Source organism: Halichoerus grypus, chromosome 14 (genome assembly GCF_964656455.1).
Source record: "Halichoerus grypus chromosome 14, mHalGry1.hap1.1, whole genome shotgun sequence".
Lineage (NCBI taxonomy): Eukaryota > Metazoa > Chordata > Mammalia > Carnivora > Phocidae > Halichoerus > Halichoerus grypus.
Window position 1 is genome coordinate 6,394,016 of NC_135725.1, and position 26,667 is coordinate 6,420,682.

At 35.5% G+C, this 26,667-nt stretch overlaps 1 protein-coding gene across 2 annotated transcripts in view; it reads right to left on the reverse strand.

The window, feature by feature from the left end:
• Positions 1 to 26,667, reverse strand: part of JAK2 (Janus kinase 2) — a 151,363-nt gene that overhangs the window by 42,970 nt on the left and 81,726 nt on the right. For both annotated transcript variants that reach the window (XM_078061495.1, XM_036101216.2), the window contains exons 4-8: positions 25,068 to 25,191; positions 16,786 to 16,903; positions 9,780 to 9,925; positions 3,361 to 3,682; positions 2,258 to 2,377 (exon numbers count right to left, since the gene is read on the reverse strand). In XM_078061495.1, the coding sequence (XP_077917621.1) occupies positions 2,258 to 2,377; positions 3,361 to 3,682; positions 9,780 to 9,925; positions 16,786 to 16,903; positions 25,068 to 25,191 (830 nt within the window). The remainder of the gene's footprint in view (positions 1 to 2,257; positions 2,378 to 3,360; positions 3,683 to 9,779; positions 9,926 to 16,785; positions 16,904 to 25,067; positions 25,192 to 26,667) is intronic.

Sequence of the window (26,667 nt, forward strand, 5' to 3'; positions counted from 1 at the left end):
GCCAGTTAGAACATTTGTGTTCATGGGAAGAGGCCAAAATATCAACATGAAGAGGAGTTTGGAAGAAGTTGATTCCAACCTTCACAGATGACTTTGAGGTGTTTAAAACTTCAAAGGAAGAACTAATCGCACAAGTGGTGGAAATAACAAGAGAATTAGAAGTGGAGGCTGAAAGTGTGGGGCACTTGGGTGGCTCAATTAGTTGAGCATCTGACTCATGATTTCAGCTCAGGTCATGATCTCATGGGTCCTGGGATTGAGCCCCGCATTGGGCTCCGTGCTCGGTGAGGAGTCTGCCTGGATGCTCTGCCTCTCTTTCTCCCCCACCCCTGATCGCACACATGTGCTCTAGCTCTCTTTTTCTCTCCCTTTCTCTCTCTCTCAAATAGATAAAATCTTTAAGAAAAAAATTTAAAAAATTTTAAAAATGTGGCTGCAATCTCCTGATATAACTTGAATGGATAAGGACTTGCTTCTTATGGATGAGCAAAGAAAGTGGTTTTTTGAAATGGAACCTACTCGTGGTGAAAATATTGTGAAGACTATTGAAATAACAAAAAAGGATTTAGAATATTACATCAACTTAGCTGCTAGAGCAGCAACTTGGTTTGAGAGGACTGACTCCAATTTTGAAAGAAATTCTACTGTGGGTAAAATACTATCAAGCAGCATTACATGCTACAGAGAAATCACTTGTCAATGCAAGAGTCAGCTGACATGGCAAACTTCACTTTTGCCTTATTTTAAGAAATTGCCATAGCCTCAGCAAACAGCACCCTGATCAGTCAGCAGCCATTAACACTGAGACAAGACCCTCCACCAGCAAAAAGATTGTAACTCACTGAAAGCTCAGATGATGGTTAGCATTTCTTAGCAATAAAGTATTTTTAATTAAGGTATGTACATTGTTTTTTTTAGACATAATGCTATTGCATACTTAATAGATTACAGTATAGTGTAAACATAACTTTTATATGCACTGGGAAACAAAAAAATTCCTTTGACTCACTTTATTGCAATATTTGCTTTATTGTGGTGGTCTAGAACTGAATCCACAAAATCGCCAAGGTATGCCTATAAATATTTAGGTGTATTTATACAATACATACATGTGTAGTTTTGATATTTACAGAATAAATATTTCTTCTATTAATTCCACATTGCAGTTGAAAATTATTAATCACCCTTTCACTGATCCATGAAATACCTATCAAGCTCTTTCTAAAGTAGGGCCTGGAGTACTATGCAAGATGCAGAGGGTAAAACACACACCCCAAAATGATCCCTACCATCAAGAAGCTCATAGTCTAGTAGGTAGTAGCTGTACACTATTTACATATTTTTATCTAAGAACAGGAAAGTATGCTGACTAAAGTGAATTACAAGTTAGTTATAATTTTAGTAAATATAACCCTAAAATAGATAGGCAGAGGTCATACAAATATTGAAGTTAAACGAACACATAACATTAATGTGCCGTTTAAGCCAGGAGGTCAAAAAATACCGGAGTTAAAAAGAAAACAGCCATACAAGTAAGCAATTTTAGAGAAGAGTATTAAAGGAATTTACTTCTTCCGTTTCAATTAAAATAAATGGGATTTCTAACACTTATCATGGTGAGCACTGTGTAAAGTACAGAATTGTCAAATCATGATGTTGTACATCTGAAACTAATATAATATTGTATTTGACATTTAAAAAATTAAAAAATTAAAAATAAGTGGGTTTACTGAAGCTAATCAAAGAAAGAGAAAGAATTAATCTTTTAGAACCAATCATGTGTTTCAGCTTGGGTAGGCCTAACCTGGGATTGGTTTACACTGTTACGTGAATCCCAGAAAGCATTGTTCTGATTTCTTTTTCTCCTTTAATTAGGCAGTATGACTGGCATTACGCACATCCCTACTGGTAAAAAAAAAAAAAAAAAAAAGAATAAAGTCTGGAATGAGCATTATGACAGGGAATTGGCACAACCCAGAGTGGGGGCAGAGGGGGTCAGGGGGAGTAACTGTTGCCTTGCTAATCATAAAAATGAGTGAAAAATACATTAATGTTCAAGAAACTCTGGAAAGATAGTGTTGGTAGTGATACAAAAGCTAGATGTAACCAAAACTTTACTAAACTGATGTTTATGTTTAGAGTTATACTTAAAACTATAATCAGAATTCCTAGGAGAAAATAACTTTGATATTAAGATTCTAAAATACTTATTTCTGACAATAAACATAATCATTATTTGGTTATAAAGCAGACTTACCAGATTTTTACCATCTTGCTTATGGATAGTTACAATTCTACTTTCATTTGAGCCTTCTTGGCTTGCTTGCTTAATAGTAACATCGATAATATCAGGAAAGTCACAATATAACTGTAAATCCTATAATGAAGAGCATTTGAAATTAAAAACAGGTAAAACTAAGGGAGCCATTTTAAAACAAAACTTATGAAGGACATAACATTCATTCCAAATTCTTTAAAATAAAAAAGTATTGATAGTAACTAAATGGGATTCTCTCCCTCAATAATGTAACCCTAAGACTTAACCGTATCTTGCTTTGACTTAAAAATGAGAGCATTAAAATAGTACCAGGAATCTAATCATGCTACAGTTCCCTTCAACCCAATCAACATCAAGAGGAACCGTTGTCAGAAAACCGAAAGTTTGGGCGCCTGGGTGGCTCAGTCGGTTAGGCGACTGCCTTCGGCTCAGGTCATGATCCCGGAGTCCCGGGATCGAGTCCCGCATCGGGCTCCCTGCTCAGCGGGGAGTCTGCTTCTCCCTCTGACCCTCCCCCTTCTCATGCTCTATCTCATTCTCTCTCTCAAATAAATAAATAAAATCTTTAAAAAAAAAAAAAAAAGAAAGAAAACCGAAAGTTTAACCACCAAAGAATGAAGGTAAAGATAAATCTCTAATAACGACCTAAGTACAACATAGATACGAACAAACTTAAAACTTACAGTGCAAAACTTAGAAAAACTAACTATACATCATCATAAAATCAATTAAAATTAGTCTTTTCCAATTAAATTTTATGATTGTGCTTATTATCAATAACAGCAAAATTATAAAAAGAGGCAAAACTACCTTAAAATCCCTTTAGGAATTCAAGCCTTTTTGAAAACTATAAGAACCATTACTAATTATTTGTCATAAAAAAACTAAATAAAAAACCACTTAAGAACAATGAGAAAAGAATTATAGATACGACTTTGATGGCTTCACACTATTAAAAACTTCTACTTCTATCACTGAGAGAAGAGAACTGCAAGACCATGTTTCCAATGAGTAATATCACTCTGCTTCTATTGCCATTCACTTAAATTAACAAAGAATGAGAACATATCGTTAAGGATTACCTGTTCTGTCAGTGTCTCACTTTCTTTATGTTTCCCTCTTGACCACTGAATTCCACCGTTTCCAGTTATTATAATGGTTGCAAAAATCTCCTCACCTGAAGGACCTCTTCCAGGTTCTTTTACTTCAAACTGCTCTGTGTAGAAGGCAGACTGAAGAGTTTCCAGATTTATAAGATACTTAAGTTTCAAGTTTCTGGCAGTGGCTTTGCAATGGCTGAATTGCTCAATAAATCTGCGAAATCTGTACCTTATTCGTTTCCTTGTCAAAATATGATAGTCTTGGATCTTTGCTCGAACACATTTTGGTAAGAATGTCTTGTAGCTGGGGATAGAGAGCACACACAGAAAAACAAAACAAATTGGAAGACAAATCTAAAACGACACTGAAAGAGAAACTCCCACCTTCCTCCCTGACAGGCAAGTGCCGCAGCACAGAGGTCAGGTGGAGAAGGGTGACACCGCCACCACCTGGACCGTATTAAGTTTTGTCAGATGATGTAAATACATATAAAAATCCTCTGAGTTAACACAAATGTTTAGAATAGGATATGTTAATTTTCTCCCCCTAATGAAATGAAGACTTAGTCTAGCTAATAATGGAGTCTCTAAAGATTTGTTTTCTCTGATTATCCTATACATCAATTTTTTGGCAGCGTGTTGCAAGTATTTCCTATGATGCTGTACACCAAAATTTACCTGAGTCCTGGAAACTGTTACACTTTGTTGGATGCTACAGCTGTTCGTTATGCAAACATACTTCCTTTTGTATACATTATTTTCTGGCCTTTTTCTGTAACTCCTAATAATTCCTTTGCCATCAAAACAATTCTACTTAGAAATGTTCTGACACTTTTGTACCTCTATCTCTATGTAAAATATCCTAAAGAAGAGAGATAACGTCCCCCCTGTTCAAATATCTGACCAATGAAGAGCATTTTATTTCTGAAGGTACAACTGCATTAAATTCCCATGCCTTCACCTATGCTAATCCTTCTTCCCATCATCCATCTCCTATCTGGTTAGCTCTAACTCATTCCAAAAGTCTCAGCTCAAGCATCATCAAATCCAGGCAACCTTTCTCTATGACCGTTAGATGCTCCTCTCCCTTCGTCTGATAGTATTCTGTGCACCATCCATAGTATCACTTCTCCCTCTATCCTGTATCTGAGTATTTATAGCTAGTGCTCCGGCTGGCTCACGCTGAGAGCTTACATTTTAAGACTATTTAGTTGTTTGCTAAAGAGCTGTCATTAAAATTTAAGTTCTATAAAGTTACAAATAAATTATAGTAAAAATATAGGTAATACTCAAAATGTATCACTTCCTAATTATTTTACATCTTAAATTTTTACATTTTGCTACTTCCTATGCTTTTGAGGCTGTTTACATCTCTCGTACATGAGTGGCGAAAAAGATTTGCTATTGCTCATCTCTTCCCAATTCTACATTCAGGCACATCAGGTTGATACCCTGAAACTGGCCATAGGCAGGATTTATACCATGGACGTCAGCAAAGATGACAAACAAATCACATCTTTGGGGTTTTTTTGAGAACTGGTTGTTACGCATTTACTAGCACACCACCGCTTCTTCCCTTCCCTACTCTGCCTGAACCCCGCTGACGAACACTCAGTTTTGTACTCAAGTAGCAGAGCTGCCGGAGAGTCATTTGACAAGGTAGACAGGGCAGTATAAATTCATAATCACCAATTTCAAACACGCTTTCAGCACGACCATCCATTTTACAACACTTCTCTGGTTCAACTAATTCTCCCAAGTTCCACAACTATGTCAAACCCTCTCCAGTTTTCTCAAACTGCCTACTACTTTTCTTCTGCCTCAAACCTCAGCTGTATTCCTCCTTACGTTCAGCAAATGACTTCATCTCTTTCTTTGGGGGGAAAAAAGAGCTTCTCTAAGCAGAGCTCCCTCAACATTATGCTGGCAAATCTACATACATCTGCACCCATTCCCTCCTCCTCCCCACCTGTGACAACAAATGAGGTATAAACCAGCAAGGTAAAGCCACTTTGGCTTGGACACATGTACCTATAGTCTCTTTCTTCCTCTAATATACATTCACCCTCTGGGGACTTTTACTCTTATTTCTCTTCGAACTACAAAACACTAACGTTCGTCCCACCTTAAATGTAAAATTTCTTTGTCCCACATATCCTTCAGCTACAGCCTATCTGGCCTAATTTTGAAAGAGTTTATACAGCCATTTCCATTTACTCTTCAATTCACTCCAGTCTAGCTTCTGCTCCATCATTCCACAGAAAATGCTTTTGCTAAAAATCAAGAAAGACTTTCAGGTTGCTAAAACCAAATTCCCATATTCATCTCCCTTGTCATTCCTCAGCAGCATCCAACACTGCTGATCATTCTCTCCTTCAATTTTCTCCCCTTAGCTTTCCTCACTTTATTCCTGTCTCTTGGGATACTTCTCAATCTTCTTTTCAGGTTCACTCCCACCTGGTGATTAAGGTTGAAATTCCTCAAGACTTAAGGCCCTCTTCTCTTCTTATTTATACTCTTTCTCTCTAGGTTCTCTAGATGCAAATGACTCTGATACCTGTCTCCAGCACTGACCTCTACACTCCATACCCTAATCTTCCATAGGCAAGTCAATCTATACATTTAATTTAAATGTCTCAAAAGCTCCTTAAACAATGTGTCAAACCAAACTCGCAAGTCCTTCTGATGTCCTCCCCTAAAAGATCCTCTTATAGCATTTCCTATCTAAGTAAAGAGCACTGCAAGTCACCCATGAACCAGGAATCATCCTTGAGGCCGCCTTCTCCTTTGATTCCCATTATTCCATTCATCACCACGTTCCCATGAGTTTACCTTCTAAATACTTCTCTTAGTTGCCCATTTTTCTCATTACTAACTCATTAGAAACCGCATCTCCTGGAGGAAAATACTGTAATGGCCTTAGTCTCTGGGCAACTGGCATTCCCATTTACTCTTACCGCTATCCGATTTTGTTTTCTACACTGGACTCAGGGGGATCTTTTAAAATCACAAATCTAATCATTTCACCATTGCTTAATACCCTTGCATGGTTTCTGAGTGCTCGTAACCTTGTCAACACGGCTCTAAGGTTCTGTAGGTTCTGGTCTAGCCCCTGCTTTGCCTCCTCCTAACTCTTTGGGCTCTAGCCATACTGATTCTCTTCACTCTTCCCATGCTCCCTTCTGCTACAAGGCCTCTTCCATGAGTCTCTACACACTCCCTCACTCCTCTCTCTCTGCCCATTAAATTCTACTCTTTTTTTCAGATCTCACAAGTCACACTTTGTTCCTAACAATTATATATTTCTAAATAAACAGATATATAAAATTTAATAAAAGTCTACACAGCATAGAGGAGAGCCTCAGGAAATTTAGAATAAACACTAAAAAGACAAAAAATAGACTCAGAATACAAATGATTCTTGCTTAACTACTTCTGTCAAAAACGTTAGTTACCAAGAGACTTATTAAATCTGAATACAATTTATATAAACATTTTACAAAAATGCAAAATACATAGCCACCAATGGCTACTTTTTCATAAGGCTTTTAATAAGACTTATTTGGATATAAAAAGAGGAGTTTAAAATAACAACATAAAACAAAGCTTTCCACATTGATGCCTGGCATAAAGGACCAGACATACTTCCTCTGGGAAAACCATAGGAATGTGTGGTTCTTGAACATGGTGAATCCACTTCAGCGTCATGCTATTAGAACCAGACTTGTTAGAAACACTAAAAATTTTTCAAGAGAAAAGTTATTAATTCTTAAAGCATAAAGACATTTTCCTCATGCTTTTCTTATACTGAATTTTTAAAGAATGCTAAAATTGAGGCTCCAAAAGGCTCTGAAATTGAGCCTTGGCTTAGAAACTGTATACTATTTTTTGTACTATAAAATGAAATCTGCATTTTATTATTATAGTTGGAGTAGGCACTTGGAAACTCTATTATTATTTACTTAGTTTTTTAGAAAGGGAGTCCAGAGAGATGAGGTGAGTAACTCAGTTGCTATGTAAGTGGCCTTGGTCCTGACCTAATGTTTACAAATTCAGCAGTCTCCTTTAAACTCTTTGCATTTTCCAGTTCTCTTCTTCCCACCCTTTAGCAGACTTAGAATTTTAAAGAGCAGATGAAGAATGAAAACACAAAAATTTTATGCTTTCCTTCACTTTCTGTACTCTAATACCTAAGCTATAATGTCCAATTAAGAGTTGGTGGCATACAGAAAAGTTATCTACTGCACACACATGCACAAAGAGGTTCACACAGACACACACACACACACACACACACACACACACAGAGCTAACACAAAGGCAGAGACACACGAAGATGCACCTTACATGCATTTTTTTTAAAAGTCGGGGAAGGAATATGTATTTAATTATACTAATCAGAGATCCATATCCTACTGGGTATTTCTGGGAACAAAAGAGTTTATTTCATTCTGCCAACAACTAATCATTTATCTATTCTCCCATCAATCTTGAATAATTTAACACTGAGTAGAGTTTTTTGATTATTTCTCAGAAATAAGCACTAAATGTGAACTCTGAAAACATCAGTTGAGTTAAATTACATTACAAAGGCAAGCAAGGCAGGCATGATTTGCTTCAGGACAGGCAGAAATTATTTATCTAATATTAAAATGTCATGGCACAAGAAACAAAAGAAAAAATAAATTACCTCAAAATTATGAATTTTATGAATGATACTTTCAAGAAAGTGAAAAAACAATCCAAAGAAGGGGAATATATTTGCAAACTATAAATATGATAACTTTCATCTGGAGACTTGTATCCAAAATATGTAAAGCACCCTTATAACTCAATAATAAAAAAATCTTGAGTCGTACATCTTAAATGGGTGAACTTTATGGTTAAGGCTTAACAGACATCTGAAAACAAAACAAGAATACTTAAAACCAAAGCGGAAACAGAAACTGATACCCTGCAATTTGGGTATGTAGCTGTTTTTAAGGCACTTAGTAAAGGAGTGACTAAAACCAGTTATTGAGAGAAGGATTTCAAGAAATACAGGGAGTTTTAACCAGATTCATAACACCCTCAAACTTTTAATCCTAAGTATGCAATATGTAAAACATATAGTCTTCAAACTTATAAAAAACTTGAAGAACTCTTATAATAATCATATACATCTTTAAAAAGAGTAAAAGCCTTACAACCATTAAAGCTGGGCTATAGGAGGAGTATTTCAAACAATCCTGTTAGGCATGACAAAACCCAATACGCACATGAGTAATTTGGAGAATGTGGAGTGTGGATCACTTATAAAAGAATCTGCTGGATCAGTTATAACATGAATAAGGTCTAAGGATCTAATGTAAAACATGGTGACTCTGATAAAACTGTATTGTAGAAGTGAAATTTGCTGAGAGGAGTGTTTAAACATTCTCACCAAAAAAAAAAAGTAAGTAGAAAAGATACGTATGTGAGGTAAAGGATGTGTTAATGAACCAGATGGGGGAGTTCTTAATCGTGTATACATACAGCAAACCACCACAATGTACATTTCCAATTATCTTACAATTTTATATGTCAATGATACTTCAAAAAAGCAGATATTTTTAGGAAAATTCCCCGGAGAACTTGTGAAGATTTGTATTTGTGGGCTTCCCCTAAGATTTACTGAATCAAAACTCTTGGGTAGCACTCAGAAATCTTCAGTTTTAACAGGCACTTCAGGTGATACTAATTCAAGTAAACTATGGGCCAATATTTGAGAAATACTGCTTCAGATTTATTTATAAAGACAACTTGAGGATCTATCAGAAATTATGCCTACAGGTGTCCTTTTCATTCCCCTAACTTTACTTACTCTTTTTAGAATAAATGAGTCAAATAATTAATAAGTATCAAACATCATTGATATTTTCTGTAGTACTCCGACTCTTTCAATATTTTTTTAAATTCTAAGATAAATCAGTACTAAGGATATAATGTACAATATAATCACTACAGGTAACCCTGCTGTATGGTATATACTAAAGTTTTTAACAAAGTAGATCCTAACAGTTCTCATCGTAAGGAAAAGAATTTCTTTTTCTTTCTCTTTTTTTGGTAACTATATGAGATGATGGATATTAACTAAACTTATTTTGGTAATTATTTCACAAATATATGTAAGTCAAATCATGATGCTGTACACCTTAAACTTATACAGTGCTATATGACAATTATATCTCAATAAAACTGGAAGAAGAAAAAATAAATTTCTTTTATCTCACAAAGTATGTGTTGTATACAAGGAAGAAAATTTACCCATATGACTTTTAATTATTACAAAATCAAAAAGATTTGACACAGAAAGTACAATTAACTATAGAAAAACTCCAACTGTTCACATTTATTTATATGGATTTGCATAAGGAAACTACCTGATAGAGCTATAGATGTCCAGTGGGGTCTGATCCTTCTCTTTGGCTAGTCTCATCATATCTAACACAGCCATTCCAAGACATTCTTCCTGTGTTTCATGGGTCACGGGTATTTTTATCCATCCATGTAAAAAATCATGCCGCCACTATAGGAAAAAAATTTAGAAGGAAATATCTCTTAAATTTCACTATCACATTTTAATCTATTATATCTTAACCTAGAATTTCTACAACATATGCATTTAAAAAGAATGTTAACTCCTCCATTGATTTTCAGTTATTTTGCCATAAAATTATAGTGAAAATTTTTTTGTCAATGGAAACTGATTTATTAGTTTCCCCATTATATAGTACATACAATGTCAACACTGCTGGTATCTTCAAATTATATCTTCTACATAAAAATTACCTAAATTAAAATAGATATTAGCTAATTAAGTAAGTACCTAGTTCCAAATATGTTCAAAGCATTATACTAAGTAGGACTGTGTTAGATACAAAAAAATATAAGATGGGCTTCAACCCTCAAGAAGACTAAAATCTAGCAGGGAAGCTAAACATGTAAACAAAATATTGTAATGCAGATACTCTATACTAAGTGCCACACAACAGATGCTTCAGGAATTTAAAAGAAGTTGAAACTATAACCAGTTGACATAATCAGGGAAGGTTTCATGGAGAATTCAAAACTTCATGTAGTCTTAAAAGATGAAGAAATTTCTGATGGACACAAAACAGGGTGATAGAAGGAATGATACAAAAACAAAGCATAAGGCATGTTCAGAGATGCAAACTAGTTTGGTTGGGCAGACAGTTTAAGTAAGGGAATAATGTGGATTAAAACTTGGAAAAGGGGGCGCCTGGGTGGCTCAGTAGGTTAAGCGTCTCCCTTAGGCTCAGGTCATGATCCCAGAGTCCTGGGATGGAGCCCCACATCGGGCTCCCTGCTCCACGGGAAGCCTGCTTAGCAGGAAGCCGGCTTCTCCCTCTGCCTGCCACTCCCCCTGCTTGTGCTCTCTCTCACTCTGTCTCTCTCTCTCAAATAAATAAATAAAATCTTAAAAAAATAAAATAAAATAAAACTTGGGAAAGTAAGTTGGGGTCAAAATGTAGGTACTCCTGAATGACTTGACCCTAAAAAGTAACAGACAACCATTTTCTTAAAGCCTCAGTTTCTCAGAGCACCTTCTCTTAAAGCATCATGTCTCTTCCACTGGTAGAAGTATCAATGATGAAAGTGCTTTAAGAAAATAAAGTATATCCAGTGAGACTCATTAAGAGGCTGCTGTAATGGTTCAGATATGAAATAATAAGGATCTGATATAGGCAACAGAAGACACTAAAAGAGTCTGAAAAAAAACTTATAACTTTATCATTATATATAAAAATGAAGAAAAAGAAATAATAGAAATTTCAAGATTTTGGTCTAGATGATTTAGGAATATGGAAATGAGACTGAATGTGTAATGGGAGAAAGGAAAGGCAAAACAGAAAAATGACCAATATTCTAAAAAATAGCAATTTTCTTGAAAAGAAAGGTGAGAACTAAAATATTAGCTGAAATACCAGTATTTAACCAAGGTTTTATTATTTTTTTTAAAGATTTTATTTATTTATTTGAGAGAGAGAAAGAAAGAGCACAAGCTGGGGGGAAGGGGCAGAGGGAGAAGGAGAAGTAGACTCCCTGCTGAGCAGGGAGCCCACCATGGGGCTCAATCCCAGGACTCTGGGATCATGACCTGAGCCCAAGGCAGACGCTTAACCAACTGAGCCACCCAGGTGCCCCTTAACCAAGGTTTTAAACTGGATAAGAGAAATATAGGGCCACTCTCTTTATTTTATGTAATAAATGTGATAACTTATCCCATGAAATTAAAGTTTAACACAAATTCTTCAAAAATAATTTTATTAAAAAAAAAATAGGGGCACCTGGGTGGCTCAGTCTGTTAAGCCTCTGCCTTCAGCTCAGGTCATGATCTCAGGTCCTGGGATCAAGCCCCATGCCTGCTCAGCAGGGAGTCTGCTTCTCCTTCTCCCTCTGTCCACCCCCTGCTCATGCTATTTCTCTCTCTCAAATAAATAAGATCTTTTAAAAAATAAAAAAATAAAAATAATTTTATTAAAAGAAATAAATACACAATTAAAAGTATATTTGTTAACTTCCTATTAATAAATTAGAAGACATTTTAGTACAAAAAAACCCTATATTATTTAAAAGGCACAAACCATGAAATAACCAGTATTAACCAAAACAAAAGCCTAATATTGGTAACACAAAGTTAATTCAGGGAAGGAGTTAGATTTTGTTTTGCTAACACTTATCTCACCACACTTTTAGAAATGGGCAAGTAAGTTATTCTGATCAAGATAACTGATAGCTAACTCTGGAAAACAGTATGGAGATTCCTCAAAAAGTTGAAAACAGAGCTACTCTACAACCCATCAATTGCACTACTGGGCATTTACTCCAAAGATACAAATGTAGTGATCCGAAGGGGCACCTGCACCCCAATGCTTATAGCAGCAATGTCCACAATAGCCAAACTATGGAAAGAGCCTAGATGTCCATCAACAGATGAATGGATAAAGAAGATGTGGTATGTATATACAATGGAATATTACTCAGCCGTCAAAAAAAAAAAAAAAAAACGAAATCTTGCCATTTGCAATGATGTGGATGGAACTAGAGGGTATTATGCTAAGCCAAATAAGTCAATCAGAGAAAGATAATTATCATATGATCTCACTGATATGTGGAATTTGAGAAAGAAGGCAGAGGATCATAGGGGAAGAGAGGAAAAAATGAAACAAGACGAAACCAGAGAGGGAGACAAACCATACGAGACTCTTAATCCCAGGAAACAAACTGAGGGTTGCTGGAGGGGAGGTGGGTCGGGGGATGGGGTAACTGGGTGATGGACACTGGGGAGAGTATATGTTGTAATGAGCACTCGGTATTATATAAGACTGACGAATCACAGACCTGTATCCCCTAAAACAAATAATACATTATATGTTAATTAACTGAATTTAAACTTTTTAAAAAAAGGTAACTAATGATTAGGTAGATTCTTTTTAATACCTTGCTTTTGTTCCACATTCTATATAGGACCAGAGTATAATAAATTATGTTCATGAAGATATTCTGTGGAATTTATACCCAAAAGACAATAAAGATAGGAAAAACCATTAAGAGCAGCACTAAGAACATAATCAACCAAATGCCCATTACAGAAAAATCACAATTGAAATAGAGTCCCAAATAACAAAGCATACTATTTTAAACTATTTTTAAACTTCTTTAAAAAATGCAGTGTGTACCAATAAAAATTTCCTTTAATCATAACTGTAGAAAAGTAGTTTTCCGGAGTCAAGAGTCTCCAGGAGGTGGGTGGGGGGATGGGGTAACTGGGTGATGGGCATTAAGGAGGGCACATGGTGTGATGAGCACTGGGTATTATATGCAACTAATGAATCATTGAGCATTATTATCAAAAACTAATGATGTACTATACGTTGGATAATTGAATTAAAAATTTTTTTAAATCGTTTTTCATTTGGGTAGCTGACATTTGAACCAAAAAATTTTATCTGCATTCACCCAGAAAAATAAGAAAACAGTTATAGTCACAAAATCAGAAACAAACCAAGAAACAATATGGAGTGAGTATACATTTTTTTGCCGATATATATAAATTCATTAAAGACTGTTCACATGACAGCAAATTATTTGCTGAGTCACCGGTATTTGATGGTATCAAGGCAATCCTCAGAAGAAAATGAATTTAAAAGGGACATCTAACTTTTGGCTTTTATTGGCTTACCTTTTCCAAATTCACCTTTCTATAGTAGTGTCTTAACGTACTTCATAGTTTAGTGGCTGAACTATTTTTTAGTTATTTAAAAATATCAACATAATCTTATACTCTGATGATGTCACTGGTCAAACATGTTTTCTTTATTCTATAAAATGCATATAATCCATCCTGATATCAATATAATCTAGATAAGTTAATTACTACCTTATGTATCTTCTCGGCACAGGTTTAGAGAAAAGAAACATTAAGAAATAGAAAAATTACATGTGGTATATTATCTAGACACAATTTAGGATTCTATTGTGAAATTATTTTGCTGTCCTATATGAGAAAATCCTTCCTAGGAAGACAAAATTAGAAATCAACCATATTTTTTCTAGATCAAAAGTATTAGATATCACAGTATTAGGGTAAAGCAGTTGAACAGTTTAGGAAAATTGTCTTATTAATGGGATTTAAACTAGCATGCCACCAAAATAAAACCAGTTCTGCAGCACAGATAATATAATATAATCATAAAGGCAACAGAAAGTCATAACCTCATAGTATCTTTTCTCAAAAGCCTATCGCTCTCTTTTCCTAATGACTACTGAAACAAAGGAAGCTATATAAAAGTTGAGTGGTGATCAAATTATTTTTGACAAGAGCACCAGGAAGACTCAATAGAGAAAGGACAGTCTTTTCAACAAATGATGCTGGAAAAACTGGATATCCACATTCAAAAGAATGAAATTGGGCCTTACCTTACAACATCAACAAAAATTAACTCAAAATGGATCAAAGATGTAAACATAAGAGCTAAAACAATAAAACCCTTATTAAGAAAACACAGGGGGAAAGCTTCATGATATTGGATTTAGTAATGACTTCTTGGATATGACACCAAAAGCACAGGTAAACAAAAGAAAAAAGAAACAAATCAGATTACACCAAAATTAAAAACCTCTGGACTTCACGGGACACATCAACAGATGTGAAAGGCAACCGACAGAATGGGACAAAATATATCATATAGCTGACAGGGGGTTAATATTCAGACATAAAGAACACTTACAACTTAAAAACAACCTGATTTAAAAATAGGCAAAGGCCATAAACAGAAATTTCCCCAAAGAAGATATACAAATGGCCAAAAAGCTTAAGAAAAATGTTCAACATCAGTAATCATTAGGGGAATGCAAATCAAAACCACAGCAAGGTATCACTCCACATTCCACAGAATGGCTATCATCAGAAAAACAGAAAGTAAGTGTTGGCAAGGATGTGGAGAAACTGGAACACTTATGCACTGCTGGAATGTAGTGTAGCAGTTCCTTAAAAAAAATTAAACATAGAATTACCAAATAATCCAATAATTCCACTTCTGGATATATATCCAAAGGAATAGAAAGCAAGATCTTAAAGAGATATTTTCACAGCAGTGTTATTCTTTTTTTTTTTTTAAGATTGTATTTATGTGACAGAGAGAGATCACAAGCAGGGGGAGTGGCAGGGAGAGGGAGAGGGACAAGCAGGCTTCCCGCGGAGCAGGGAGCCCGATGCGGAACTCGATCCCAGGACCCTGGGATCGTGACCTGAGCTGAAGGCAGACGCTTAACGACTGAGCCACCCAGGCGCTCCCATAGCAGTATTCTTCTTAAGAGCCAAAAAGTGGAAGCAACCCAAGTATTTATTAATAGATAAATGGATAAACAAAATGTGACAGATACAATGGAATATTATTCACCCTTAAAAAGGAGGAAATTCTGACACATGCTATGACATGGAAGACCTTGAAGATGTTATGCTAAGAGAAATATGTCAGCCACAAAGGAGCAAATGCTGTATAATTCCACTGATGTGAGGTACCCAGAACAGGCAAATTCACAGAGACAGAAAGTAGAAAGGTGGCTGCCAGGGGCCAGAAGAACATGGCGAGTTATTGTTTAACGGGTATGAAGTTTCAGTCTAAAAAGATGAAAAATGTTCTAAAGATGAATCATGGTGATGGTTACACAACAATGTGAATGTACTTTAATGCCATCAATCTGTCCACTTAAAAATGGTTAAAATGGTAACTTTTATTAAGCATATTTTACCAGAATAAAAAAAAAAAGTTGCTTGTTCTCATACCCCAAGAAGAGGAATATTTATTGATGTGTTGCTCACAAACTGAACCAATCTTCCTAGACATCTTAGAAATGTGAACCATGAGGATCTGTGGGGTAATTTCCTAAGATTTTTGCAAATCTGATTCAGAACTCCTTAATCTGACATCTTGGGGATAATAAGAGCATATCTTTACCCAAAAGCACTCATATCTTTTTTCTTCCTTTAGTTTCTGCTCCTCAGTCTTGTGGCACATAAAAACAAAAGTTATTTAATGACAGAACATTTCAATTATTGTTTAAATTAAGGTAATAGATAAGAAAGCATTACAAAATGTTCAAATACACTATAAAAATTTAATATAACAGTATTAATAAACAAATAACTGGAACACAACTCTCAGATCAAGTAACAACACTCAATCATCCTCTTCTGAGGAGCTAAACACACTACTGTAACCCACTTTTTTTTTTTAAAGATTTTATTTATTTTTCCAACAGAGAGCGACACAGTGAGAGAGGGAACACAATCAGGGGGAGTGGGAGAGGGAGAAGCAGGCTTCCCGCGGAGCAGGGAGCCCGATGCGGGGCTCGATCCCAGGATCCTGGGATCATGACCTGAGCCGAAGGCAGACGCTTAACGACTGAGCCACCCAGGTGCCCCTGTAACTCACTTTTTATTTAGTTTCCCACTTTCTTTACGTTTTACTATCCACTAATTAAGTCGGAAATTGTCAGGAATTTAAAAAATTTCTGAGGAAATTTTGCTGTCTTATATTCCAGACACTTATATCTACATGAATCCTGTTGTATAACTCAATCTAAACTTTGTGAAATCCTTAAAATGCCCTAAAACACTAAAAAAGAAAAAAAAATTCAAAAGGGCCAATTAAGGGAACCTTTATAAAATAAATTCTATTATGTATAAGTTATGGGATTAAAAATTAGTGCTAAGAAGACTCAACCTTGTTACCTTTCTGTGCCTGCTACGCAAGACAGAACATCAATTTTCCCATATATGAAGATTTTCCTGAAGAGCTACACTACACAGCAAGATTCTTATCATTTAACACATATACAAGTAAGAAAACATAATGATACCTGAGCAAAAAGGTAGGCCATGACAAAGTCGTCAAGAAGAGGAGCTTCGGCACCTCGAGATATCCCATGCCGATAGGTTCTGTTGCTGCCGTTACAATACCAGTAAGGAAAGTAAAATCTATGAGACAAAACATTCAATCAGCCTCCAAATAGTTCAAATATAAACAAACTGTGTACATAAAACCACTTCCATCATACTGAAAGGTATTATCCCATAACCAGAAAACACAGGTAACAGTGTTAAATACAAGTTGGCAACAAAGGAAATCTGGATAAGACCATGATAAAGTAGACAGAAAATTCAAGAAACGTAAGTGTAAAATCAATATGCTGCCTGCTTCTATGTGCAGAATGCAGAAGCAATAATAGGAAACAGAGAAATATAAAAATAAAATATTAGCAAATTTTTTTAATATTAATCCAGTAATACCAGTAAAGTTATAAATACTAAATTGAAAATACTAATTTGGCATAAAAACAAATAATTGCTTCTTCTGTTAAGAAATGGAGGTTATCACAATAAGATATCACTTCATACCAGTCAGAATGGCTAGTATCAAAAAGAAATAATAAGTGCTGGCAAAGATGTGGAGAAAAGAGACCCTCCATGCACTACTGGTAGGACTGTAAATTGGCACAGCCACATGGAAAACAGTATGGAGGTTCTCAAAATACTAAAAATAGAATTACCATACAACCGGGTATATAATTCCACTACTGGGTATTTATCCAAAGAAAATGAAAACACCAATTTGAAATGATATAGGCACTCCTATGCTTACTGCAGCATAATTTACAATAGCCAAGATATGGAAGCAACCTAAGTGTCCATCAAATGATGAAAAGATAAAGAAGATATGGTGTATATATACAATGGAATATTACTCAGCCATAAAAAGGAAATGTTGCCATTCACAACAACATGGGTAGACCTAAAGGGTATTATGCTAATTGAAATAAGTCAGAGAAAGATTAATATCGTATTTCACTTAATGTGGAATCTAAAAAGCAGAACGAACAAAAAAGTTAGAAAGGAACAGACTAATAAATACAGAGAAAAAAATAGGTGGTTGTTGGGGGGAGGGGAGAATAGGTGAAACAGGTGAAGGAATTAAGAGGTACAAACTTCCAGTTTTAAACTAATTAAGCCATGGGGAAGAAAAGTACAACATAGAGAATATAGTTAATAATATTGTAATAACTGGATGGTGACAGATGGCAACTACACTTACCATGGTGAGCATTTTATAATGTATACAATTGTCAAATCACTGTGTTGTCTACCTGCAGCTAATATAATATGTCAACTACACTTCAATACAAGTGAATGAATGAATAAAATAGGTTAAAAATTTGTCCTTCAAAGAAACAAAAAATATTCTATATTGCTTTATTTACACCTTTATTGAGATACAATTCACGTACCTTCGAGTTCACTCATTTAAAGCATACAATTCAATGTTTTTTAGTATATTCCTAGCACTATACAAACATCCCCACAATCTAATTTTAGAACATTTTCATCCCCACTAAAAGAAACTCCATACCTAACAGCAGTCACACCCAAATCACCCCACCTACTCCCCAGCCCTAAGTTCCCACTAGTCTCTATAAATTTGCCTGTTCTGAACATTTTATATAAGTGGAATCACATAATATGTGGCCTTTCCTACCTTCTTTCACTAAGCATATTTTCAAGGACTATCCATGTTATAGCAAGTACTAGCACTTCGTTCCTTTTTATTGCCCAGTTAATATTCCCTTGTATGGATAAACCACATTTTGCTTCTTCATTCATCACGTGATGGACATTTGGGTTGTTTCCATCTTTTTGCTATTGTGGATAATGCTGCTAAGAACAATATGTACAAGGGTGTGTGTGTGTGTGTGTGTGTGTGTGTGTGTGTGTGTTTTCGTTTCTCCTGCATACATACTTAGGGACGGAATTGATGGATCATGTGTTAATTCTATGTTCATCTTTTTGAGGAACAGCAAAACTATTTTAAAAAGTGGCTGTACTACTTTACATCTCCAACAGCAACATATGAGCATCTCAATAGTTCACATCTGTGCCAACACATGTGGAGACTTTAGCTAAGTTAGTCTTTGGTATTGCTGCCTTGGCATCTGTTTTGTTTAGCCAAGAGGACTGCAGTGACCTTAAACTGACATTAGCCCCTCATGCAAGTACATGCCCTAGAGAACAGCCCACTGAGTCACAAGCAAATATTAAGTTTCTGATACAACTTCCCAACAGTCTCCCCTGTCTCCCAGCACCTAACCCTTATTGAAGTCCCTTCAATAAAATTCCCATGTGGCTTACCAAATACCAGCTCTTTTGGCTTGAATTGAATTTGGAACCCCAAAGCACTCCACCCACAAACCCTAGTAAAGGCATGTGCCCTGGGTCCTGTGTCTCTCTCTGTACTCTGCCTTGATCTCCCCATATGGCCCCTGGAGGCCTGCAGGGCACTTTCTCCAGGACCTGCAAGTAATAAACTTTTCTAGTTTGGTTTCTCTTGTGCTCTGTTGCTGAAGCATGGTTCACTATCTAGCCCCCTGTGCTCTACTTAAAAAGTGATAATTTGAAAAATTCGTAACTTGTTATTGTCCATCTTTTATACCTTTGTCATCCTAATGGGTGAACTGGTATCCTATTGTGTTTATGATTTACATTCCTCTAAAGAATAATAATGTTGAGCATCTTTTCATGTGCTTACTGGCTATTTGTAGGTCTTATTGAGAAAAATGCTATTCAAACCCTTTGCCCATATTTTCATTGGGTTATCTGTCACTGTACTGTTGAACAAGAGTCCTTTAGGTATTCCAAATATAAAACCTTTATTAGATATGATTACAAACATTTTCTTCTATTCTGCGGGCTGTCTTTTCACATTCTTGACAGCATCCTTTGATGCACAAACATATATTTTGATGAATCCCAATTAATCTATTTTTCTTGTGTCACTGGAGCTTTAGGTACCATACTGAAGAAAGCATTGGCTACTCCTAAGTATACAAAGATGTACTCCTATATTGTCTTCTGTTTTACAGTTTTAGCTCTTAGATTTAGGTCTATGATTCATTTTAAGTAAATGTTTTGTATATAGTGTGAGTGATCTAACTTCACTACTATACATGTGTATAATTCAGTTGTCCCAACAGCATTTGTTGAAAAGAGCATTCCTCCCCATGAACTGTCTTAGCACTCTGTCAAGTATCAATCACCATAATATCAGGGATTATTTTTGCACTCTTAGTTCTATTCTATTAACCTATGTATCTATCCTTAAGCAAGTACCACGCTTTCTTGATTACTAGAGTTGTGGAGTAAGTTTTGAAATTAGGAAGTGTAAATCTTCCAACTTTGTTCTTTTTCAAGATTGTTTTGGCTATTTCAAGTCCCTTAGATTTTTTATATGAATTTACCACCAACTTGTCAATTTCTGCAGTAAAGACAGGATTTCAATAGAGACTGTACTGAATATACAGATCATTTTGAAGAGTATTTCCACTTAACAATATTAAGTCTTCTGATCCATAAACATGAGGTATCTTTCCATTTAGATAAATGTTTCTTTAAATTCTTTCAATGGGGCACCTGGGTGGCTCAGTCAGTTAAGCGGCTGCCTTTGACTCAGGTCATGATCTCAGAATCCTGAGATGGAGCCCCACGTCAGGCTCCCTGCTCAGTGGGGAGTCTGCTTCTCTCTCTCCCTCTGCTGCTCCCCCAGCTTATGCTCTTGCTTGCGTACTCTCTCTCTCAAATAAATAAATAAAATCTTTAAAAAATAAATTCCTTCAATGATATCTTGCTTTTCTCAATGCATAGTTTTTGCACTTCTTTTGTGAGGCTTATTCCTAAGTACTTCTTTAAATGCTATTGTAAATGGAACTGTTTTCTTAATTTCACATTGGCATTGTTTACTGCTAGTGTATAGAAATACAAATAATTTTTGTATATTGATCTTCTATCCTGCAATTGACTGAGCTTATTTATTTAGTTCTAATAGTTTATTAATTCCTTAGGATTTTTTAAAAAGAATTATTTATTTGAGAGAGAGAGAGTGGGGGGATGGACAGAGAGAATCCTTAAGCAGACTCCCCATTGAGTGTGGAGCTCAACCCGGGGCTCGATCCTGGGACCCTGAGATCATGACCCAAGCCAAAATCGACGACAGTCAGATACTCAACCAACTGAGCCACCCAGGTGCCCCTCCTTAGGATTTTTTATATACGAGATCATATCATCTGTAAATAGAGATTGTTTTACTTCTTTTCCAATATGCCTTTTATTTCTTTCTCTTTTCCCTGGCTGGACTCTATAGTATAGTGTTAAATAGAAGTGGTAAGAACAGTTATCTTTGTCTTGTTCCAGATCCCTGGGAGAAAGCAATTAGTCTTTGGTCATCATGGATAATGTTAGCTTTGGGATTTTTGGAGAAGCACTTTGTGAGACTGAGGAAGTTCCTTTCCATTCCTATTGTGTTGAGTATTTTTATCATAATAGGGTGTTAGATTGCGTCAAATGTTTTTTCTGTTTCTATTGAGATGATCATGTGGTTTGGGTCCTTTAACTAATACGGTACATTATAGTGATTGATTTGGGGATATTAAAGCAACCTTGTATTTCTTAGAATAAATCCCATCTGGTCATGGTATTTAATCCTTTTTATATATATTGCTAGATTTGGTTTGCTAGTATTTTGAAGACTTTTATACCTGTATTCATAAGGGATACTGACCTATAGTTTTCATTTCTTCTGGATGTCTGTCTGGATTTGGTATGAACTCAAAGAATGAGTTAGGAAGTGTTCCTTTCCATTTTTTGTGAATAATTGGTATTAATTTTTCTTTAATTGTTTGATAGAATTTACCATTGAAGCCACTTGGGCCTGGGCTTTTCTTTGTGCCAAGTTTTTTTAAATTATTAATTCAATGTCTGTACTTATGAGAGGTCCATCAGACTTTGTTTCTTCTCTTGGCAGTTCCTATAGTTTGCTCTTTCTAGGCATTTGTTCACTTCATTTTGGTTATATAATTTGTTGGCATTCAATTGTTCCCTATAATCTTTATTTCTGTAATGTCACAGTGATTGATGTTTTCTCTTCCTGACTTTAATAATTTAAGCTTCTCTCTTTTATTTTTTTTTTAAGATTTATTTATTTATTTGACAGAGCGTGACACAGAGAGGGAACACAAGCAGGGGGAGTGAGAGAGGGAGAAGCAGGCTTCCCACCCAGCAGGGAGCCCGATGTGGGGCTAGTTCCCAGGACCCTGGGATCATGACCTGAGCCGAAGGCAGACGCTTAATGATTGAGCCACCCAGGTACCCTTAAGCTTCTCTCTTTTTATCTTGATCAATCTAAAGATTTATCAATAGTGTTGATCTTTTCAAAGAACCAACTTTTGGTTTCTTGATTTTCTGTTGTTTTCCTTTCTCTTTTTCATCTATTTCTACTCTGATCTTTATTTACTTTTTTTTAATTTCATTTTTTAAGATTTCATTTATTTATTTGAAAGAGAGAGAGCAAGCGAGAGAGCAGTAGGCAGAGGGAGAAGCAGGCTCCCAGCTGAGCAGGGAGCCCGATGCGGGGCTTGATCCCAGGACCCTGGGATCATGACCTGAGCCAAAGGCAGACGCTTAACAGACTGAGCCACCCAGGCGCCCCTACTCTGATCTTTATTATTTCCTTCCTTGACTTGCTTTGAGTTTTATTTACTCTTCTTTTTCTACTTTCTTAAAGTAGAATGCTCTTGATTTGAGAACTTTTTCCTTTTTTAATATAGGTGTGCACAGCTATGAATTCTCATCTAAGCACTGTTTAAACTGCATACTATAAGTTGATAGGTTCATTTTTAGTCCTATCAAAGTATTTTCAATTTTCCCTTGTGATTATTTTCTTTGACCAAGTGGTTATTTAGAACTGTTGTTAATTACCACATATTAGTGAATTTTCCAGTTTTCCTTCTGTTAAGGATTTCTAAATTAATTCCATTGTGGTCAAAAAACATACTTTGCATGATTCCAATCTTTTAAAACTTATTGAGACTCATTTTGTAGACTAATGTGTGGTCTATCCTGGAGAATGTGATTGTGCTGTTGCTGGGTAGCGTATTCTACATAAGCACATCTAGCTGGCTTATAGTGCTGCTCAAGTCTTCCTTTATCTTGCTGATCTTTTGTCCAGTTGTCCTATCCATTTCTGAAGAAAGTCATGTATTGACATCTCCAGCTACTATTGTGGAATTATCTATTTTCCCCTACAATTCTGTCAGTTGTTGGCTTAATGAATTGTGCAGCTCCGTCATCAGATACAAATTATAACAATTATAAACAAATATTATGTTTTCCTGACTCATTAACTCTTTTATCATTATAAAATGTCCCTTCTTTGTCTCTAATAACAATTTATATCTTTCAAGTCAATCTTGTCTGATATAAATATAGCTGCTCCAGCTCCTTTTTGGTTACTGAGGGCCTGTTCTTTTTCAATCCTTTACTTTCAGTTTAGTTGTGTCTTTTAAGGTAAAGTGTGCCTCTTATAGACAGCATGAAGGATAGGAAAAATTCATGAATTTGATGAGAAACAATTTTTAATTCTTAAGAAGAGGTCAGCAAACTCTGCCTCACAGCCCCATTCTGGTCCACTGTTAAGTTTTTATAAATAAAGTTTTACTGGAACACAATCATGCCCATTCATTTACTTATTCATGGCTGCTTTCACACTATAATAACAGAGCTGAATAGTTAAAACAGAGATAATAGAGCCTAAAATATTTACTACTGGCCTTTTATAGAAAAAGACTGTAGACCTCTGCTACAAAGACCTTTTCAAATCAAAAGATACACTTGCTAATTGCAGAAAGTATAATCATTACAGAAAGTGATAAAGAAAATATTCTTATTAAGATACTGATATTTTGTCAATCATATGTAGCATGTTAGCATGCTTCTTTTAAATACAACTTTGTAAAGTCTTAAAACCTGCACAGAAGTCTTATATAACTTTGGACAGATTTAATCCTAGGTACTTTGCATTTTTTTGTTGCTACTAGCTATTTTAAATTTCTGTTAGTTTGTGGAGTATAGAAATAGTTGATATTTTAACATACTGATCATATAGATCTAGCACTCTTCTGAATGCTTATTATTGATGCCTGTAAGTTTGTTTACACTGTCTATGTTAACAATCCTTTCATCTCCAAATAATGACTCTTTGTTTCTTTGTTCTCAATTATTTTTTTTAAGGATTTTATTTATTCATTTGACAGAGACACAGGGAGAGAGGGAACACAAGCAAGGGGAGTGGGAGAGGGAGAAGCAGGCTCCCCGCTGAGCAGTGAGCCCGACGTGGGGCTCGATCCTAGGACCCCAGGGATCATGACCTGAGCTGAAGGCAGATGCTTAACGACTGAGCCACCCAGGAGCCCCTTTGTTCTCAATTATCAAATATTTTATTCATTCTTCTTGTCTTACCGTACTTGTTAGGAACTCCACTAAAATCCTAAATAGAAGCAGTGGTGGTGGCTATCTTTGTTTTCTGTCTTGTTTTTGATTTTACAGAGATTGCTTCTAACATCTTACCATTTGAGAATACTATTTGCTACCTGCTTTTGGTAAATACCCTTTACCATGGTAAGGATGTTTCTCTTGAGTCTTAGTTTTTTAAGGCTTCCTTTTCTTTCCTCTCTAAGATCATGAATGAGTCCATGTGCTTTTTTACTATGCAACACTGACTCTGCATGGAATGAATCTATTTCATAAGAGCCACAGATGAAACTTATTTCTTTGTTCTATCCTTTTGAGTGGAAAAGTACCTCTAGATTTCTCTAAACTGGTATAACGTATTTCCATAAATTATGAAATGAATTAACTAATAATTTGAGGCTGTAAATAAACACTGGCAAAATCATATCTTTCCTTCACTTCAACTCTAAAAAAATTATTAAAAAGAGATGTAAGATTACATTTTATTGCACAAAACACTGAATTTCCTGGGAAACTAACAATATTCCAAACATTCGGGATTTTGTTAGTAAAGGCCATTCTCATCATTTTTAAATTTAATTATAATCATAAGTGGTAAAGTAGCATCCCACCAGAAAAGCGCAGAGCATTCTTGTGAAAAAAATATGTAAAAACATGTCCTCTGGTGGACAAAATGTCTTAAATGAAGTTCTGGTCTCTATTATCAAGTACCTTGCAATTTAAAAATATGTTTGATTTCTCTCACTTTGCCTTTTCACCATTAAATGAGTCACTTTATTGGAGAAAGTACCTTATTCTGTAGAGTACATTGTGCCTGGTTGATTCATCTATATGGAAGACATGGTTGGGCGGATACCAAATCCTTTCTGTTTCACTCATTAAAGCAAACATACTATGATACACAGGTGTGATTCCTAGGAAAGAAGTAGAAAAAGAAATGATTTCAGACAGTAACAAGTACATTTATATAACATCCATAATTTGTAATGGCGTTGAAATAACAACTCTTAATCAGCACAAATGCAGTAACGGTTGACATCTTTTGGTTCAACATGGCTCACAACTGAATTTTTTTTTTTTTTAAAGACTTTATTTATTTGACAGAGAGAGACACAGCGAAAGAGGGAACACAAGCAGGGGGAGTGGGAGAGGGAGAAGCAGGCTTCCCGTGGAGCAGGGAGCCTGATGCAGGGCTCGATCCCAGGACCCTGGGATCATGACCTGCGCCGAAGGCAGATGCTTAACGACTGAGCCACCCAGGCGCCCCTCACAACTGAATTAATTAAATCTTTCTTCCCTACATTTTAAAATATGATTGCTGGAACTCTTTCAAGCAGATTTTTTAAAACATTTTATCCAATTTTTTTAGTTGTCTTGCACAGAAAGGTCGATTCAAATTCGTGTGTGGTTTTAATTGATAATGAGAGTATCAACTAAAATACTTAGAGGTCATTGGATACATTTAAGAAAACAGCACAACAGTTTTATTTTTAAATATCAAATTTTACACAGTGCACTAGTACCTATATCTTCTGCACTATTTAAACTTACAATGAAAAATTTTAAAAGTCAACTTAAATTGCAAGGGTATGTGATTGTTTTTCAAAGATATTTTAGGAGATACATTAACAAAGGTTTGAAGGCTACTGAACTTTTTAAAAAGCATATGAAACAGCAAAGCCACACAGTTAATTAATGCACTTTATTTCCCAGGACATAGAGAACATTTACACATATTTACACACACACATCCCAATCATTTGGAGTCTAAGAACAAGTCTCCCAAAGTGCTAGAAAATAATCACACATTCCATGTTCTCTAACTACACTTCAACTAAATCAGAAATGAATACTTAAAAAAATTTTTTAACCCTATATATTTAAAAACATACCCCTCAAAAAAAACCAAAGTATATTTATTCTAGTAATGTTTTCATTCTTCTCCACTGTAAACAAAAATGACACCAACCTGACACACTGAAAACAAAGATTTAAAATTTTTATTAAAATTATCACAACTGTTTACTCATAGATATGTAATAATTTCAGTAAGTTACATATAAGAGTAACAACTTTTAAACTGTATCCTTGCATTCATTCTTGTATTTACACACACTTCTAAATATCTCACAGGTCATAGGAGAAATTATAAGAGGAACTAAAGAGCATTTATAATGATGATTAATAACATGTATTAAAAATTACGGAATAGGGGCACCTGGGTGGCTCACTAGGTTAAGTGGCTGATTCTTGGTTTCAGTTCAAGTCATGATCTCCTGGGTTGTGAGACTGAGCCCTGTGTTGGGCTCTGTGCTCAGCGTGGAGTCGGCCTGAAGCTGCTCTCCCTCTGCCCCTCCCCCCCACTCTCTCTCTCTAATCAATAAATCTTT